The sequence below is a fragment of the Lynx rufus genome, unplaced genomic scaffold (genome assembly GCF_022079265.1).
Source record: "Lynx rufus isolate CCGP_SWC_20201006 ecotype Redwood Valley unplaced genomic scaffold, mLynRuf1.p SCAF_36, whole genome shotgun sequence".
Lineage (NCBI taxonomy): Eukaryota > Metazoa > Chordata > Mammalia > Carnivora > Felidae > Lynx > Lynx rufus.
The window spans coordinates 3,175,695-3,192,808 of NW_025814852.1; the positions used below are offsets into that span (position 1 = coordinate 3,175,695).

Genomic DNA, 17,114 nt, shown 5'->3' on the forward strand with positions numbered 1-17,114 from the left:
GAGCCTCCTGGGGGACCCCGCGGAACGTGAGGTGGAGTCAGGGTGGCCCTGGGGTTCCGCGTGAGAATGAGGACCAGAGCTCTAGATCCCGATTCCCTGGCTCTTTGCAGCACAGCCTCTGTGCACTGTCTGGTCCGCTCAGCAAATCAGACGGTGGGCCGGGCCCGGGATGCCGAGGTCAAGCCCCACAGCCGCCCTGCGGGAGCTGGAGGGACGTCCGCACACGGCCACACGGCCTTCCAGGCCCGGCTCCCGCCCACAGTGCTCAGGCGTACCTGCTCGCCCGCAGGCTGTTCACAAAGACTGAGACGTGTTCCTCTGCACCCCCTGGGCACCTCGGGCAGGGGCTCCTGAAGCAGGGCAGGGGCACTCGTCCACAGAGAGTGTGGGGAGGGAGAAACGAGGACCCGGGAAGGACTCGGGAGCCTTCATAGGAGGCGGCGGGTCTCAGCCTGTGTGCTGCCCCCCTTCCCCCCAGCGTGGTCGGCATCACAGACGCTCAGCTCCGTATGCACCAGGGGAGCGAGATTCCGGAGGGCTGGCCCAGCAGTCAGGGTGAGATGCCATCAGAGGCCCCTCCTGCTGGACGTGGTCCCACCCCCACCCCCACGGGCGTTAGAATGCCCTTATTGTTCTGGAAAACACAGTGCCCTGGATTTCTCCAAAAGGCCCACAGACTGGGATTGCCAAGGTATTGTGTGCTGAATTGCGCCCCCTCGTTCCCCCGTGGAAGCCCTAACCCTGTGTCCTCCCCTCCCCCCCCAGAATTGACTGTGGTGACAGGTCCTTTCAAGAGGAGACTAAGGTTAAAAAGAAAGTCATTTTCGTTGTAGGGTAAACTCATCCAATATGACTGGTTGTCCTTGTAGGAAGAGATTGGGGGCACATACATGCTAAGAGGGCGGACGGGGACCAGGGAGGGGGAGAAGGCTCGTGGGTTCGAGCCCCACATTGGGCTCTGTGCTGATGGCTCAGCTTTGGATTCTGTGTCTCCCTCTCTCTGCCTCTCCCCTGCTCATGCTCTGTCTCTCTCTGTCTCAAAAATAAGTAAACATTAAAAAAATAATAAGTAGTGATTTTTGCTAGTAATTGTTCGGAAGTTACCCTGGGATTAATAGCACTTGGCCCCCAGCGTGGAAGGAGAGCCCTGCGGTGTGCTGAGCCTCACAGCTGCACAGGGCAGGGGTGGGGGTCCCAGAGCCGGCAGGGCCACCCCTCTGCAGACAGCCTCCCCCAGGGTCACACCCAGTGAGGCACCTCGTGAGGCAGGAGGGTCTCTGCTCAGGTCTGGCTCGTCCACACCCTGCTGTTGGAACTCTTCCCTCAGAGGGAGGGTCCTTGCTCTGCTGACTGGGGGTTTGGGAGGAAGACAGGCCAGCTGTGGGGGTGTGTGGGAGGGGGTTGGGCTGGGGGGACGGGGAGCAGAGAGGGAGGGGCACTGGCATCTCCGAGGCCTTCCTGGCTCACCTTCTTTTTTCATTTTTATTTTTATTTTTTTTAAAAATGTTTTTAATGTTTATTTATTTGGGGGGCATGCGCACACACACACACACGCGCGCACACACACACACACACACACACACACACACACACACACACGAGTACAAGTGGGGGAGGGGCAAAGAGAGAGGGAGACACAGAATCAGAAGCAGGCTCCAGGCTCTGAGCTGTCAGCACAGAGACCGACGCGGGGCTCGAACTCACGGACCGTGAGATCATGACCTGAGCCGAAGTCCGTCGTTTAACCGACTGAGCTCCCCCTGCCCCTGCCCACCGGTGCCCCATCACCTTCTCATCTATGTTCTACTGGGTCCGTGGATGTGGGGTCCCTCTTCCCTGCTTCTCAGATAACAAAACCGAGGAGCAGAGGGGAGAATTCACCTGTGGCTGCCGCTGGGGCCCTAGCTGAGTCGGCCGCTTCCATCCCAGGACACCACCTGCAGGTGTGGGATGCGGGGTAGGAGCGTCATCCCTGGGTGGCCAGAGGGAACCCAGCCCCAGGCTGTGGACAGGTGTGGGGGCCACTCATCTGCTGGGCCGCAGCCCCCCAGACGCCTTGGGCCCACCTGGGTGCCCCAGCGGACCGTGAACTCTCGGAGGGCAAGCAGATACCCGGGTCCCTCCCACCTGTCCGTGGGGCCGTGAGCTTCCACCCGCATTGGGGAAAGGAGGGCGGGAACCCGGCTGCCTTGGAAGGCTTCTCGGGAACGGGCCGGCCCTTTCCCAGCCAGGCAATGACTCTGGGAGGCTGAGTGGCCCCTTAAGATGGGAGGCTGGCGGCTGCAACAGCCCAGGGGAGGGCGATACCTGGTGCTCGCGTGGATGCTCTGTGGAGAACCACAACTCCGCTGCGTAGATAGTCAGTAGAAGAACTTATGGCAGCAGGGGGCACGTTGGGTGGTCGGATCGCAGGTGCAGAGCTCGGGGCACATCTGGCCTGTCCCGTTCTTCACCGGGCACCGCGGGAAGTATACTGGGACCGTGACCGGGGTGCACAAAGCCCCGGATCTTGGTGAGTCCCTCCCATGGCCAAATGCCACGACTGGAGGTACAGGCACCGGGATGGGCCAGACTGGAACCTGGCACGAATTACAGAAGATGTGGGCTGACAGGCGGCCACTCCCCACACAGGTGATGACCGAGTCTCTGTGCAGCTGTCAGGCCCACGCCAAAGGGACCCGAGTGTGTTGCTCACTGCAGACTCTGTAGGGCCCAGAGCAAATTAAACAGTTCTCAAAGGCCGTCTGTTTTAATCCGTTACGGGAGGGTCCGGGGGATGCTGGGCTTGGGGTCAACCACCACCAGTCACTGTTGCGTGAACCCGGGCGAGGTGATCAGCATGTTTCGCGCCCAAAAGGGACATCTGGGTGCAAACTCTGGCTGCGGCACACATGAGCTGGTACTTTGGGTAAGTCCCCGCACCCTGTTGGGTCCCCCGTGGGGTGGCTGACCTTTTCACTGTGCTCACTGGAATTCAAATCGTGACTCAGACAGTCAAGTTGTTCTAAGTCCTGGCCTGGCAGGTCAGGCCGCTCAGTTAAGGGACTTTTCTCTGCATTTCCTGGCGGCATGGAAACTGGCCTCCCCACCCAGCTCCGGGCTTGGATGGAATGGAGACGCACCTTCATCAGCTTGGCCAAGACATCACAGCCCTTGCTCTCCAGGGTTAGGATAACGTCTGTCCTGTCTGCTCAGGGCCACGAGGGGCAAGCTTTCTGCGCATCACTGAGAGGGACTCCGGGTGGCTGCCTGATGGAGGCGCACGTGACTGTCCGAGAAGTGCCGTATGTCCTTGGGGAAAAGCTAGAACCCCGAAAGTTTGTACTATTTCCTGGTAGCCAGGCCGCTGACCTGTGTCAGCACCCCAAGTCATGGAGAGAGGCTGGCCTTCCCACTGGTGGGGGGCACTCTCGGGGCCTGACAGGGCTGGGGCTGGGGGCTCAGAAGTGTCAGGTAGAATCTCATTAAGGTGCATACAAGTAAAGGACCAGCTCTAGCTTACATACACACACACACACACACACACACACACACACGCGCGCGCACGCGCCCCTCGTGCATAAACACGAGCATGCACACCACTCACACACACAATTCGGATCATACATACGACTTACACAGAAAAAAAAACAACAACAAAGAAATATAAAAACCAGAAAGAACAATTTGCTTTACTTAATGTCCCCCAAACATCTCCCCTCTGTCTGTGCGGCCCTCCCCACGCATTAGTGGCACCAGGAAGGGCACATGTGGCAGATACGGAGCCGAGCTGCTCAGCGGTCAGCCGCCACCTGCCACCCACACCAGAAGCCGCACGTGGCCATCCGTCCCAGCAAAGCTAAGTACGCCCCACCCCCACCCCAAGTCCCCGTTTCTGGAATGGTGGGCAGGACAGGGCGTTTGGGGAATCTCGCACCAGTCTGGAGATGTAACAGGGAGCGGCCCCGGCCCTGGCCCAGCACCCCTGGGGGAACTGTGTGCTCTAGGGGGTCCGGATTGGACGGCTCAGGAATGGCGAGCCCCTGAAAACGCCTTCGCCCCTTCTCTTTGTAAGAAGGGCCCTGCAGTTGTCCCAGACGGGAGGCTTTCTGGGCTGAGGAGCCTGGTAGAAGGGGCAGCCTGCCGTCCAGTCCAGCGGGCCCTCCCCAGGGCTTAAAGAAGTGAAGGCGGGCGCCGGGCGGGAGTCCCCAGGGCAGTGGGTCCCGACCCCTCACCCCTTTGCCCGCTGTCACCTCCCCGAGGGGCACCTTCCCTCTGATTTCCTTTTGTTGCAGAGGGGTCACGGGGGAGGGGGGAGGGCGCGGGAGGGAGCGAGGAGGGGCGTGGTGGTGGTGGTGGGTTGCCGCCGACCTCGCCTGATTCAGATCCCAGATGTGCAACCTCCAGGCTCCTTCTGGGACCCTTGGGAGGTCAGACCCTAACTTGGGCTCCCACGCCCAATCCTCAGTGAGGGGGAAGGTGGAGGGCGGGTCCTCCGGGCGGGTTGACAAGTCGGCCTCAGTCTTGGGCGCCCCGATCTGGCTGAATTGGAAGTTCAGTCTCCACCCAGAAGAGGAGCTCGGAGCTCGTCCACGTAAAAGAAAAAGTTGGGCTGAGCAGCAACTTTTTTTTTTTTTTTTTCCCCAGCCCAGAGTGAGCAAACCCGGGGCCCCTCCACGCTGGCTCCCCGGGTGGGCCAGGTGCGGGCACCTGGGCGGGGAGAGCGGGGGGCCCGGGGGAGCGGCGCGGGGCGCGTCCGCGCGCGCTCGCCGAGAGCCGGCCGCCGCCCCCGCCCCGCGCCCGCGCCCGCGCCCGCCCCGGGCCCGCCCCTTCCTCGCCGCGACTCGCCCGCCGGCCCCGCCCCCTCGCCCGCGGCGCCCAGTGGGAGGCGGGGGCCGGCCCGGCCGAGCGCGGCGCCGGGCTCTGATTTGCTGCGGGCGCGGGGGATCGACAGCCGCGGCGGGTGCCTTCCAGGGGGGAGGGAGGGAGGACTAGGGGGGAAAAGAGCACGGCGCCCAAGGCGAGGTCGGCACTCTCCGTCCCCGCGGCTGGCGCAGGACCTCGCTCGAGCGGAGCGCGCACGGGGAGCGGGTCGCGGGGCGGCGGCGGCGAGGAGGCGGCGAGAAGGAGTCGGAGGGGGCGAGGAGGCGAGGGCGGTGAGCCGAGCGGGGTCCCGGCCGCCCCGCGGGCCAAGGTCGACCCCCCGCGCGTGGGCGAGCGCGCCAGCCGGCCCCGGCGCGAGGGCCACCGCCACAAAGAGAACGCCGGCGGCTGCTCCCCATGACTTCCTAGAGCGCGCGGTCCCCGCCGAGTCCGCTCCCTCCCGGGCCGCGCCCCGCGCCCCCGTGCGTCCCCGCGCGCCCCGACCCGCGCCCCGCCGGCATGGACGTCCACACCCGCTGGAAAGCGCGCAGCCCGCCGCGCCCGGGCGCCCCGCTGCTGTCCCCACCGCTGCTGCTGCTGCTGCTGCTGCTGCTGTGGGCGCCGCCTCTGAGCCGCGCAGGTAAGGCGCTGGGGCGCGGGGGCGGCTGTCATTCCCGGCCCCCGCCGGCCTCCGGGGCGCTCTCCCCCCTCCACCCCCCCCCCCCACCGCCACCCGCGAGCTCGGGGAACGCGAGGGCCGCCTCTCCGAATGCCAGCCTTGGGGCCCGGGGAGGGAGACGCGCCAGCGCGGTACCCCTGCGCGCCAGAGGGCCGGCCGGGTGGGGCCGCGGCGCGCGCGGAGGAAGGGCCTGGCGCTGGATCGGCGAGAGGGTCTGTCCCCGAGGCCGGCAAACTTTGTCCCGAAACTTAGGATCTCCGTCCCACATCACTCGCGCCGGCAGAACTTCCTCTCCCGAAAACTGGAAAGGGTCGCCCCCTAGAGTCGCAGCCTGTCAATTCCGGCCGGGCTCCTGGGGCGGGGTGGGGGGGAGACACTGGCCCCCGGCCTGGGAATCCCAGAAGCCGCAGCCCCTCCAGCCCTGCTCCGAATCCCCCCCCCCCACACCTCCTGACCCCGGGGAGGCAGTTGTTCTTGGGTTTGCCTCCCAGAGATGGGGTTTGCGGGGCAGAGCTGGGAGGTGGTGGTGGCGTCTGGGCAGAGAGGCTCAGATGGTCCACAGATGGGGCCCTTGCCTGCCAGAGGTCTGACTTGGAAGGAGCCCCCTCCCCTGGGCGCCTGCCTGGACTCTTGTAGCTCTGACTCCCTCCCACTCAGCTTCCTGATGGGACCGTGGCTTCTAAGCATCACCTTGGTGGTTACCTGTGGGATGGGTCTTTGCACAGCCTCAGACATCGGAGGTCTCAGAATGTCCCAAGTCCCCACTAACAAGCCTGGAGACGAGGCTCAGAGTTGCTGGTGCGAGGTCAGGGGAATTGGGGGGCCCAGCTGGCCAGCAGCTCCACCGCCCGCCCCCTTGTCCCCGCCACTTTGTAATTTGAAGCCATGTGGGAAGAATCACTTTCCATGCTACACTTCCCGATTGAGATACCCTTTCCCTTTTTCCTGGCGCGATGGGTGTGTGGTGGGCCAAAGAGAATGAGCAGGAGTAGGGGTGTCCAGCCAGCACGGGCCTGTGGGAGCCGAGGGGTGCCTAGCCCAGCTCTGGGGACTTGCTCTCTCATCCCTGGGCTGCCACCAACGTGCCCAAGGTCCTGGGCTAAATGACTCCCCCCACCCCCACGCCCCGGGGATCAGTTGAAGGCGGGGTGGGGGGGACAACTGTGGCCTCCGGGAAAGTGATCTGGAGTCGGTGGGGGCCCCATGGTGGCCGAGGGCCTTAGCCCCGTCCTGCTCCTCAGATGGGCTTTCCCCAGGAACACAGGACGGAACCCTTCAGGGGAGTCGTCACCCCCAAAAGCCGGGGCCGGGTGCAGGCTGGGGCTCATGCCTTTGGCGGTTTTGCAGTGGGCCCCCAGCTCCATTCCCGGGCTCTGTCTGCGCCTGCAGTCCCTGCCCCCTCTCCGACCCCCTCTTTCCCGAGGGCGGCCCCTTGGAAGCAGAAACGTGGCAGAGGGGATGGGGCAGCAGCCTGGCCCCTGGCCCGGGAGTTGCTCATTTGGCTTTTGGTCAGAAAGACCGTTAGAAGCATGTGAAGAAGCCGCTTTCCTGAGCGGGTTTCCCAGACCCGTCCCACCTCCCAGGGCGGGACCCGTCTCGAAGTCATGGGCAGTGCGTGGCCAAGGAGGGCGGCTGTCCACCGCAGATGCGGGCAGGCGGGAGCGGTCCTCCCAGGCGCCTGTCCTTTTCTCCGTTGTGGGATGAGCCAGATGTTTTCCGAGTTTTCTCTGAACATGGCTCTTTTTCCTACCTTCCCCTTGGCCAAGTGTGTGAAGGAACGAAAAGTTAAGATTGCATTTGGGGCCCTTTAACATTGTAACGGGTGGAGGGGAGTATGTGAAATGAAACGTGACCCCAATATTTGGAAATTGAGGTCATCTCCTCGGCCCGTCATTGGCTGAGTCCAGTCACGTGCCTGCTTCTTGCAATAATTTTGTGGGAAGAGTCGTCCAAGCTTCGTGGGACTTGACAGATACGAAACGGTTAAATTTCCTCTGACTCAATCAAGTTGGCTGGAAAGACATCCTTTTCCATCCTTCCCCCTTTCCCTCCTCCCCAGAACAGAGCAGTCAGTGGGAGGAGTTCAGAGGCCAGGCTGGCTCCCTGGAGCCCTGTCCCTCATCTGGTCCAGATCTCAGTGGCTGCAGGGGCCGGAGCTGTGGTCACTGCCCAGTGGCTCTGACCACCCAGCGGGGGCCCCAGGCAGGAGTTTCTTCGGGTGCGGGGCACGAAGTCCCTTCTCCTGTGATGTTGCTCCAGGGCTGTTCCTGGGGTGCCGGCCAGAGCCTGCCCCGTTACCCCACCCTTCAGATATTTCTGGACAAGCACCGCGGCCACGCCCTAGCCCAGCACAGCTGATGCCCGCCTGCCCCGCCCCTGCCTTCTGGCCGTCTGGCCCTGCCTCCTCCCTGGATCACAGACACTGTTGGCTGGAGCTGAGGGGGTGGGGAGCAGACTGTCCCCCCCTCTCCCCCCCCCCCCCCCACTTAATAACAGAACGGTTAGAGGGCAGACTAGCGATGATCACCTACACCCTGAGGCACCCTGGGTTTGCATTTAAGGAGCAAAGCAGGGTCCCGTTCCCACCCCCCCCTCCCCGCTCCAGACCACTGCATGTGTTAACTGCACATCACAACGGATGTGCTGGCATCTGCCTGGCCCTGTGCCCGCGTCATGTCACCGGACCCTCCCACAGGCCTGCAAGATGCGGGAGTCCAAGTTCTGGGTCTGTGTGACCTCTGCATCTGGGCGCTGAGCGAGGGTCTCCTTTCTGCTTAGCATGGCCGCGCCTTAGCGCCTTTGACTTAAGGAGGGAGGGGGGGATACCTTTTCACTTCACATCCATTTATCAGCTCTCCCTGGGGGACGCCTGGTGCCCAGAGCAGCAGATGCAGGGGGAGGGGGCGGTCCTGCCACATGTGCGCCCCCCCCCTTCACCCTGGGGCGAAGGATGAGTTGCCTTTGGCCAACAGTGTTTAGGTCCCGACTTCCTCCATCCCTTATCCCTCCCTCCCTCCCTCCCTCCCTCCCTCCTTTTTCACTGGAATGCCTTCAAGAGGAACCAGATTGAAAGCAGTCTACACTGTCCTGTTCCTTCTCTTTAGTTGGCCTTTCGCTCATCTGCATGACCTACCTGGACCCGGAAGGCCTTTGCACCCTGGCCTGGAGGGTTATGGGAGGACGGAGGTGAGCGGGGGCGGGCTTCTCGGTGCAGGAGCCCCCAAGTCCTCTGGGCAGCACGTGTGTCTGTTTCACTGTTCATTTTGGTGCCAAGTGTCACTTTAAATCATCTGGGAGGGTTGGTCCCATTGGGGAGACCTGGGGAAGCTTCCTGGAGGAGGTGACACTAAACTTGGCCTTTTCCTTCTTCTTCTTCCCCTCCCTTAGCAGGTGCCTTCATCCACCTCTGGCTTTACTCCTGTCCACCCCTCCTTCTTGGCAGGACATCCCAAACTCTGCTCTGGTGTTCCGTGTTCTCTGGGGCTGCTTCCCTTGGCTGGAAAGCCCCTCATTAGCTTGGTTGGCAGGGCGCCCCCAGCACCGCTTGTCCAGGGAGGCGGTGCCAGCAGAAGTGGCTGCAGTGACAAAAGAGGGGGTCTCTTGGGGGACGAGTGGAGACCTGGGGGGCTGCCCTAACCCTCTCTGCCCGTGTGCGGGGACCCGTGTGCCAACTGACAGTCTCAGCTCGGGTGGGGCGCCTCTGGCCACGACTTTGGGTTCCTGTGCTGGGGATGGGCAGTTAGATGTGAGGGGAGATGAGCCCCAGGAGCAGTGTGGGCAGCTGGGAGGTCAGTGCCAACTGAGCATTTGCCTCAGCTTTCCCCTCCGGAAAGTGGGGAGAATTGCTCTGACAGTTGCTCGTGTGGAATGTGCCTGATGCACAGTGAGCCCCCGAGTTACGTAGGACGTTATTCCGCGAGCTCTTCTGGGTGGTATTTCTGCAGAAGGGACAGAGCACAGTTGCCACGATGGGCTTTAAATGTGACTGTTCCCGAAGAAGTGCAGCGGAAGGAGGCTCGGTCATCCCGCTGAGTCAGGGTGGGACCCCGTCTGCGTGGTGGGGACGCTTTCCCACCCGCGTCACCTCCTGGGCTCATGTGGCCAGGCCACGTGTGGCAACATGTGCGGAAATGTGCTACGAGCCCCTTTGAGGGCGGTACGCCCGTGTGCGTGTGGGAGCAGGTGCGTGTGTGTGATGTGCCCACGCGCGGGGACCCACGTGTCTGCGCGAGTGTCGGTGCGCCTGCGCGTGCCTGTGTTTGCGTGGTTTCCCGAGGCTGTCCTGTGTGCCGGGCCTGGTGTGTGTGGGGAGCCGGGGGCCAGGTGACATTTCTCTCCTTGCCGTGAGCCACGCCCGCCCGATGGGCGGTGCTGAGATGAACGGTGGCCGTGGAGCCCGCAGGGGGAACACCGGGGCTGCGGGGTCCTGCGGCGGGGCCAGCGGGGTCCTGCTGGGCCTGATCATTTGATGACATGTTTTTCCTCACAGGGGGGCAGTATGACACCAGGGTTTCTCTTTTCCTCCTTATTTTTGCTCCCCCGGATGAGCCACTCCTCCGGTGTCCGCACTTTCTGGCCTGGCTCGGCGGGAGGGGAGCCTGAGGTCCTGAAGGCGGAGCCTGCTTTGGCCCTTCTCACGGGCAGACGTGCCCTTGCTGTGGGCACAGCGTGAGGACTGGGGTGTGGGTGATGCTCGGGGCGGGCGGCTGGAGCCGGCCAGCCTGGGTTTGCTTCCCCGCGGCTCCCCTCCTACCAACCGTGCATTTAGCCTCCCCGTGCCTCAGTTTCCCTTTTTTTTTTTTTTTTAGAAGGGGGTGATGATCACGTGTCCTGCAGGAGTTTTGGGGAGGGCTCGATGCATAACACGTGCAGAGCGCAGAGTGAGCTCAGTATCCACTTTGTGTTTCCCGGGCCCTGAGGCGACACGAAGCCGTGTTATGGGGTCTGGTGCCGGGCGCCTGGCCCTGCTCACCGGCTGGCTGTGTGAGTGGCTCCCTGTCTCTCCTGTGGGCAGTGGCGCCCGTGTCCCCCTCCCGGGAGAAACAGGAGAACAGGTGGCACGGGAAATGTCCCCCGGTGAGTGAACGAGACCAGCTCACGAGCCTGTGTGACTGACCGCGATGGCTGGTGCACCGGGAGGGTTTTCTCTGCGGTGGGTGCAGGTGGCCGCTTTGCAGACCCAGACGCTGTTTTTGCGCCAGCCCCGCGGAGGTGGCTGGAGAGCCATTTATGGAATGAATGAACGCCCGGGCGGACGTGAGTGGATGTGCGTGGACGTGTGGTCGTGGGGGTCACACGGTCTGACGCATCACCCCATCAGCTTTGACTCACCCAGTAGTTTTTCTGGCCGATTCCCATCCTAAGTAATAACCCCACATTAGAAGCGAACGTCGCCATTCTTCAGTGACTCAGACCCAAGAGATGGACCCAGTCTGACCCAGTTTCTCCAAAATCTCCTTCTGCGGAGCTCCAGGGGGCACTGCGACGTCTGCGTGCAGGACTCGGAGGGTCCGTTTGTTTTCTGATGCCAGGACCTGTGTTTCATGCCTGGGACTGTCACTCTTCTGGCCTGGTCTTCCCTGCCAGCACTTTGGCAATAGGGATCCTCATGTCTTCTGTCGTTTTACCGAACGCCACAAATGTGTGCCTGCACCAGGAGTGACTTCCATGTTAAACCTCCCAGCCTGCGTTGTAAAAAGAGCGATCTCTCAATGACAGAGGGCGTTTCAACCCAACTGGAAGGTGGGAAGTAATCGTCTTGCATCCTGCCGAGGGTGACTGAGAGGCGCAGCGGGCAGCTCCGGGGGCGGTGCTGCCCGGGAGAGGGGTCCCAGGGAACCGCAGGAGAGGCTGGCCCTTGCCGGGAGTGGCCGCGCTTAGGCCGGAAGTGTTTGCGGACCTCTAACGCGACCTAGGTCTGGGCCGGGCACGGGCGGCAGGTGCAGGCGAGCGTCCCTGCAGCACAGGAACTTCCGGCGCGGTGCGCAAATCGGACTCCAGAACAGGTGATTGTGTCCAGGAAGTGCGAAGTGGGAGGTAGTGAAACATTGGCCAGCAGGGAGGGAGTGCTATCGACCAATCAGAGAGAGGCACTAGCCGTCCCCATTGGGGCGCTGGCCAATCAGAGGGAGGTACCTACCAGCTCTACCGGGCGCTGGCCAATCAGAGGCCAGCCTGCTTTGTCAGGCCCCCGTGGTTGTTGGGGTCGGGCCCTGGGTGAGTTTGCCCTCCTGCTGGTGTAGGACCCTCACCGGTGCTGGTGAGATGCCATTCTCAGATCCAGGCGAGGGGGTCTCGGCAGCTTCTGGCTTTTGTTTCTGACCTTGTGCTTGAAAGCGAGGTCTGCGCCCCCCGCCCACGGTCCCAGGTGCGTAGCCTGGGAGCCTCTGCCTCGGGTCTCCTCCTTACTGATCCTGGGCTGGTCTGTTCCCAGGGCACTGCGCCTGGCTGAAGGTCAAGACCTTCCTGGGGAGGACAGGGGGTGGCTGTGTGTCCAGCGGGCCCTTGGTGCCCTGGCCAGCTTGGGTCGGTTCCCGGAACCCGGGTGTGGGGACAGCCGGGAGCCCAGAGCCCTGAGCCCTGCGCAGGGGCGGGCAGTGCAGGGAGCTGAGGGACAAGGAAGGGCCGTCTGGACCTCAGTGTGGTTCAGGGAAGCCAGAGCAATGTTTATGCCTCTGGGGAAGGTGTTTTCTCACGTCCTCAGTATGTGCCCAGGCTGCAGTGACCGCGATCTCTTTCCTGTTCGGTTTCTTCTTTGCTTTTCCCAGTTCTGTGTTTTCTGGACACAGCGTGAGATGCTTAGGGGAGCCCCGGCTTCCTCCGGGGGCTGCTTCTGCGAGCCAGCTCCCTCGTGGACGCCGCGTCCTCCTGAGGACAGTGTGGCCCGGCCTCAGCCGGTTTCATGCAGGGGAGGAAGGGACGGCGTCCCCCGTGCCTCCTGGGCCAGAGAGTGCTCGCCCACCAGAGGGCCGGGGTGGCTGGCGCTTTCTAGGATGGAGGTGTGGGAACAGGATTTCCAAACGGGGTTATTTTCCAGGGACTTATTTTGTTGTTCAGATTTATAGTTTAAATAAGGCCCGTTGCACTCAGTTCTGCTGGGAGAGTGGCTAGGTTTCACTGACCGCAGGGAGTGTGTGGGTCCTCCTTGGGCACCCAGTGTGGTGGGGCCGGCTTGGGGGGTGGGCACTGCTGGTGAGGCGGGCAGGGGGCTCCAGGGGAGGCCCTGGGGTCAGCCCGAGCTGGAGAGGGCGGGACAGGCCAGCGCTCTCTCAGGGTCGGCCTCCCTCACCTGAATAGGTAGGCTGTAGGCTTCCGCATAAATGGTGGGGGGCGCCTACAAGGGGAGCAGGGCCGGGAGGGACGAGGAGGGGGCAGAGGCTCCCCCTCCCTGTGTCTGCCCTGCATTCTTCCGGGTGGCCCCACCTTCCAGAAGCAGCGATTGGGGGAAACGTGAAAGGTAACACAACTCCCCATAATCCACACGGGGTCGAGTGGTGTCAGCGGCGGCTAACCTCGTGCCATCCAGCCCCCCTCCCCAACCCCGGTGACCATGGCACTGGCCCCTGACATCACGTCACGCTCAGCTGGAGACTCTGCCCAGCACGTTCAGCATGAGTACTTCCCTCTCTGTGACGTGTCCGTGTGGGAGGGAGGATGCACGGATGAGTTCAGAATTCAGGGGCCTGGAGAGGCGGGTCGTGCGGCCGATGGCCACGCTCTCGGTTCCCTCGGGAGCTGGGAGGGCAGGGTGCTCGCGTCTTACCTATCCCGAGTGCCTGGGCTCAGCACGGGTGCCGAGGCACCTCTGAGCGCCTCTTTGTGCCTCAGTTTCCCCATCTGTGAAATGGGCATAGAAGCGTCACCTGTCTCAGAAGACTGTTGGAAGGGCGGGGGGGTGTCACACAGGAATTGCACCGTCACAGTGCCGGCTCTCACAGTTATTATTGCCGTGTGGTAAGTGCAGGGCGTCAGTATATGTGGGTAGATGCAGGGGAGCTCATTCGGGCCGCGGAGCTGGGCCACAGGGGCTCATGAAAGTGCCGCGGGAGAGAACTCAGACCTCACCCTTCTTGGTGCTCCTTAGGCCCAAGGAGGACGTGGGCTGGGCTCCTGGGCTCTGGACCGTCCACCTGTTGCAGGCCCTGAGTGGGACACTCCCGAGACAGGAGGACACCGGCAGCGCTGTTCCTGCGTGGCCCCGCGTCCCCGGGGCGCGAGGCTGCTGCCCAGAGCTGGCTGGGGCCAAACAGCAGAGCAGGGTGCACAGGCAGGCGAGGCTCGGTCTGCAGGCTGTGGGTGGGGTCCCCTCCCGGCCGCCCCAGCGCCTGTGCGGCTGTCACTCAGCTGTAGCACGGCTTCCCCCAACCCTCAGGAATGTCCTCGCCCCAAGGGCTGGTCCCAAGGCTGCAGCTTTGCTGGCGTTTTGCAGAGGGTTGGAGTTCTCCGGGTCTGGGGCCCTGGCTTGCCTGGTGCTTTCTGGGACTGATTGGGAGCCAAGGAGGCGGGCGAGCAGGTCTGGTTTCCTGCGAGGTGGGGCTTTGAGTGGGCTCCACTGGGGATCCCCGAGGACGAGAGCAGACGACGGAGCCCGGGTCTGCACCTCCCCGGGCCCCCTCTCTTCCCGTCCCTCCCGAAGTCCGCCACGTCTCTGGCTTTGAAAGGGAAGTTCAGGGGATGAGTGTGGGAGACACCGATGAGCCAGCACACAGGGCCTACCTAGGACAGCGGCTTCAGGCCGTCCACCCTTCTACGGCATTGAATACCAGGGAACTACCGGGGGCCCATTTCCTTGGCCCAGCAGGGCGAGGCCGGGACGGCGGACATGCCCGGGCTCCTGGGGAAGGAATGGGATGTCTTACTGGGAGTCGGTGGTCTGGCCTCTGCCCTGGGGGTTGTTTTGCAGATGAATCAACTCAGAACTAGAGGGCTTGGGGGTTCCTGGGGTCAAAGGCTGCCGAGAAGTGGTGCCCTGGCATCCAGGCCCCATGTCCCACGGCTGGGAGGGGAGCCCAGCGGTCTTGGGTGTGCACCGTGAGGGGATGGCATTGAACCTCACAGATTCGTCCTGGGACCCGCGGGGCTGGAGCATCTCAGGTCTGTCCAGGGCGGGTTTGGTGGCTGCCATTTGCCAGACACCTCACGGCAGCACCCACGGTGGAAAGTGCTGGAACCCAGCCTCCAGAGCCTGTGGGTTTCACCCTTATGCCACAAACCGCAGGGCCTTCGAGCTTCCGAAAGCTTCCTTGCTCACCGGAAATAAGCGAAAGTCACTTCAAGGTGGAGACCCTCTCCGTTTCCGTCATTTCGTTGCCTTCTGATTGTGTCAGTGACACGAGGACCGGCATGGGGAGGGGGGAGCACGCTGGGGGCAGCACAGGCCAGGCCCGAGGTGGGTCTCCCGGCTCGGAACCAGCCGGCCCTTTCCCTCCCTGCAGCGCCACAGGCCTGTCCCTGTGGACAGGTGCTGGGAGGGCTGCTGTGCGGGGGCTGGAGGGCACATGCTGGCGGGTTCTTACCACCCCCCCCCCAACCCTGAGAGGGCTGGGGACTTGGGGACAGGCCGATTGGCCTGACTGTCCTGCAGGCTGTGGGGGCCACCCACCATTCTAATCGGCCGGAGGGCAGCTGAGGGACAGTCAGACCCTGGGCTCCACAGGCCTCTCCTTGGGAACAGAGGCGGGAACAGCATGTGACCCAGGTGGGAGGTGTGCTTGCTTGAGAAGTTTCTCTGAAGGCCAAGGGTGAGAGTCTCTAGGACTTTTCTTCCTTCCGTTTCCCGTCTCCTGAGGGCTTCTGTGTATCGTTTTGTCCTGATGACATCCTTCCAAGGGAAAAGGTGTCCTCTCTATCCCCCAGGCCAGGAGACTGAGGCCCACAGAAACCCCAGCGCTAGTAAGTGGCAGAGTTGGGGCCCTCGATAGCGTTTCTGTTATGGAACTCCCATGTATCCAGGCCCTGTTTGGGGAGTCGGAGTCCAGAGGGTAGACCTCACAGCCAGGGGAGGGGCTTTCGGCTCCATCGGAGGCATGACCACCGCCTTCTTCTCTGGGGTCTTCATCTAGGTAACAGGCGGCTGACGGGGGAGGTTGGTGAAGCCTGGGGACCACCGTGGGTGACCTCTCTGCCTGCCGTGTGCCTCCCCAGGTCCTGGTTGGTGGCGGGTGCCGGGCCCGAGGGCAGGACGAAGCCAGCCTGGGTCCTGGGCCCCACGGCGCCCTCCTCATACTTCTTAGATGAGGTCTGTGGGATTAGGTCTTGCGCCCTGCGTTCGGCTGCGAGGCCAGTGTTTGTACGAGGGGTGAGCTGCCCTGGTCTGACTCATTCTTTCCATTTAACTGGGAAGGAAAGAGAGGGGGAGAGGATCCTAGCCAGGTAGGTCTTGCCTGTTTAATGTCAGTTGACACACGATGAAAGGGGCATGTGGGCTCTATCTGTGCCAGCCACAGCCAGATGTTGCGAAAGATCAGGGTGGGGTCGCTTTAAGCAGCCTTGCCCTCTGTGGGCAGCGTGGGGGTCGAGCGGTCGATCAGGTGTCCCAAGAGGCAAGCCGCTGTGGCCCGGCCGTAACCTCTCCTAGGTCAGGGAGGCTGGACCAGCACCTCATCTACATCTTTAAACTGTCAACATTCCAGGAAAGGAAACTAAAAAGCCCGAGGAAACCGATGCCCCGAGGCCTGGTTTCTGGGCCCAGACTTCATCTTATTGGCAAAATGCCTACGAGGGGTCCCAGCAGCCAGGGAGGGTCTGCGGGCTTGCCAGGGACCGGGGATCAAGAGAGTTCTCCTCTTGGTTTGCTCTTAAAACGGATCATGCCTCCTCGAGCATCGGTCTGCTGCTTCGGGAACTTTGCTGCTTGGGTAACACAGCTGCCCCACCGCACGGGCCAGACCCCTCTACTTGGAAGAGTCAGGGGGTTTCAATTTATTTGAGACCAAGGGGCCACGGTTCTAGGCACCCCTAGGCGTGGGTCCTGTCAAGGGGCACGATTCACCACACGCGGTGTCGGGGGTGGGGGTGGGGGGCTCTGTAGGTAGTCGTGTGGGCTTGAACCCAGAGGGCTTCCCAGACCCTGAGGGAAGGATGGGCAGGCGAGAGGGGGCCCGGGCTATCCTGGGGGAGGAGGAGAGTGCCACGCTGGCTGGCAGAGACGGCCGTCCCGGGTGTGGTACCCCTGGAGGGGCCCAGGGAGAGAGGCGGCGGAGGGATTGGGATTTGGCCGCGCAGGTGTGGAAGAACGTCTCGTCTGGGTGCCCAGCCTGGGGAACGGGGCCCGTGGTCTGGTGGATCGGAGTCTGGGCTCAGGGCTCCCCTGGGTTGTCCTGCCCTGACGTGAATCTGCGCTCGGTGACACGCTTCACACGGCAGTCGGACCATCCCAGGTCTCTCGAGGGGTCCCCCAGCAAGTGACCAGCTTGTGCACGGTGTGTGCCTGTGTGTACGTGTGCCCTTAAGCAGGTGTGAGCACTGTTCTTCTGGTGTCTCTGGTCCCGGGGACTCGTAGCTGGCTGGCGTGCCGAGCGCCTCCTCTGTGCTGGGGGCTTTCCACCCGGGATCGCTTGCTCCCACCAGGTCCGTATGGTGGGGATCCGTCCAG

General features: G+C 62.9%; 1 protein-coding gene across 2 annotated transcripts in view; it reads left to right on the forward strand.

The window, feature by feature from the left end:
* The first annotated feature begins 5,361 nt into the window (after positions 1-5,361).
* Positions 5,362-17,114, forward strand: part of COL5A1 (collagen type V alpha 1 chain) — a 148,203-nt gene continuing 136,450 nt past the window's right edge. For both annotated transcript variants that reach the window (XM_047093810.1, XM_047093811.1), the window contains exon 1: positions 5,362-5,482. In XM_047093810.1, coding sequence (XP_046949766.1) covers positions 5,362-5,482 — 121 coding nt within the window. The remainder of the gene's footprint in view (positions 5,483-17,114) is intronic.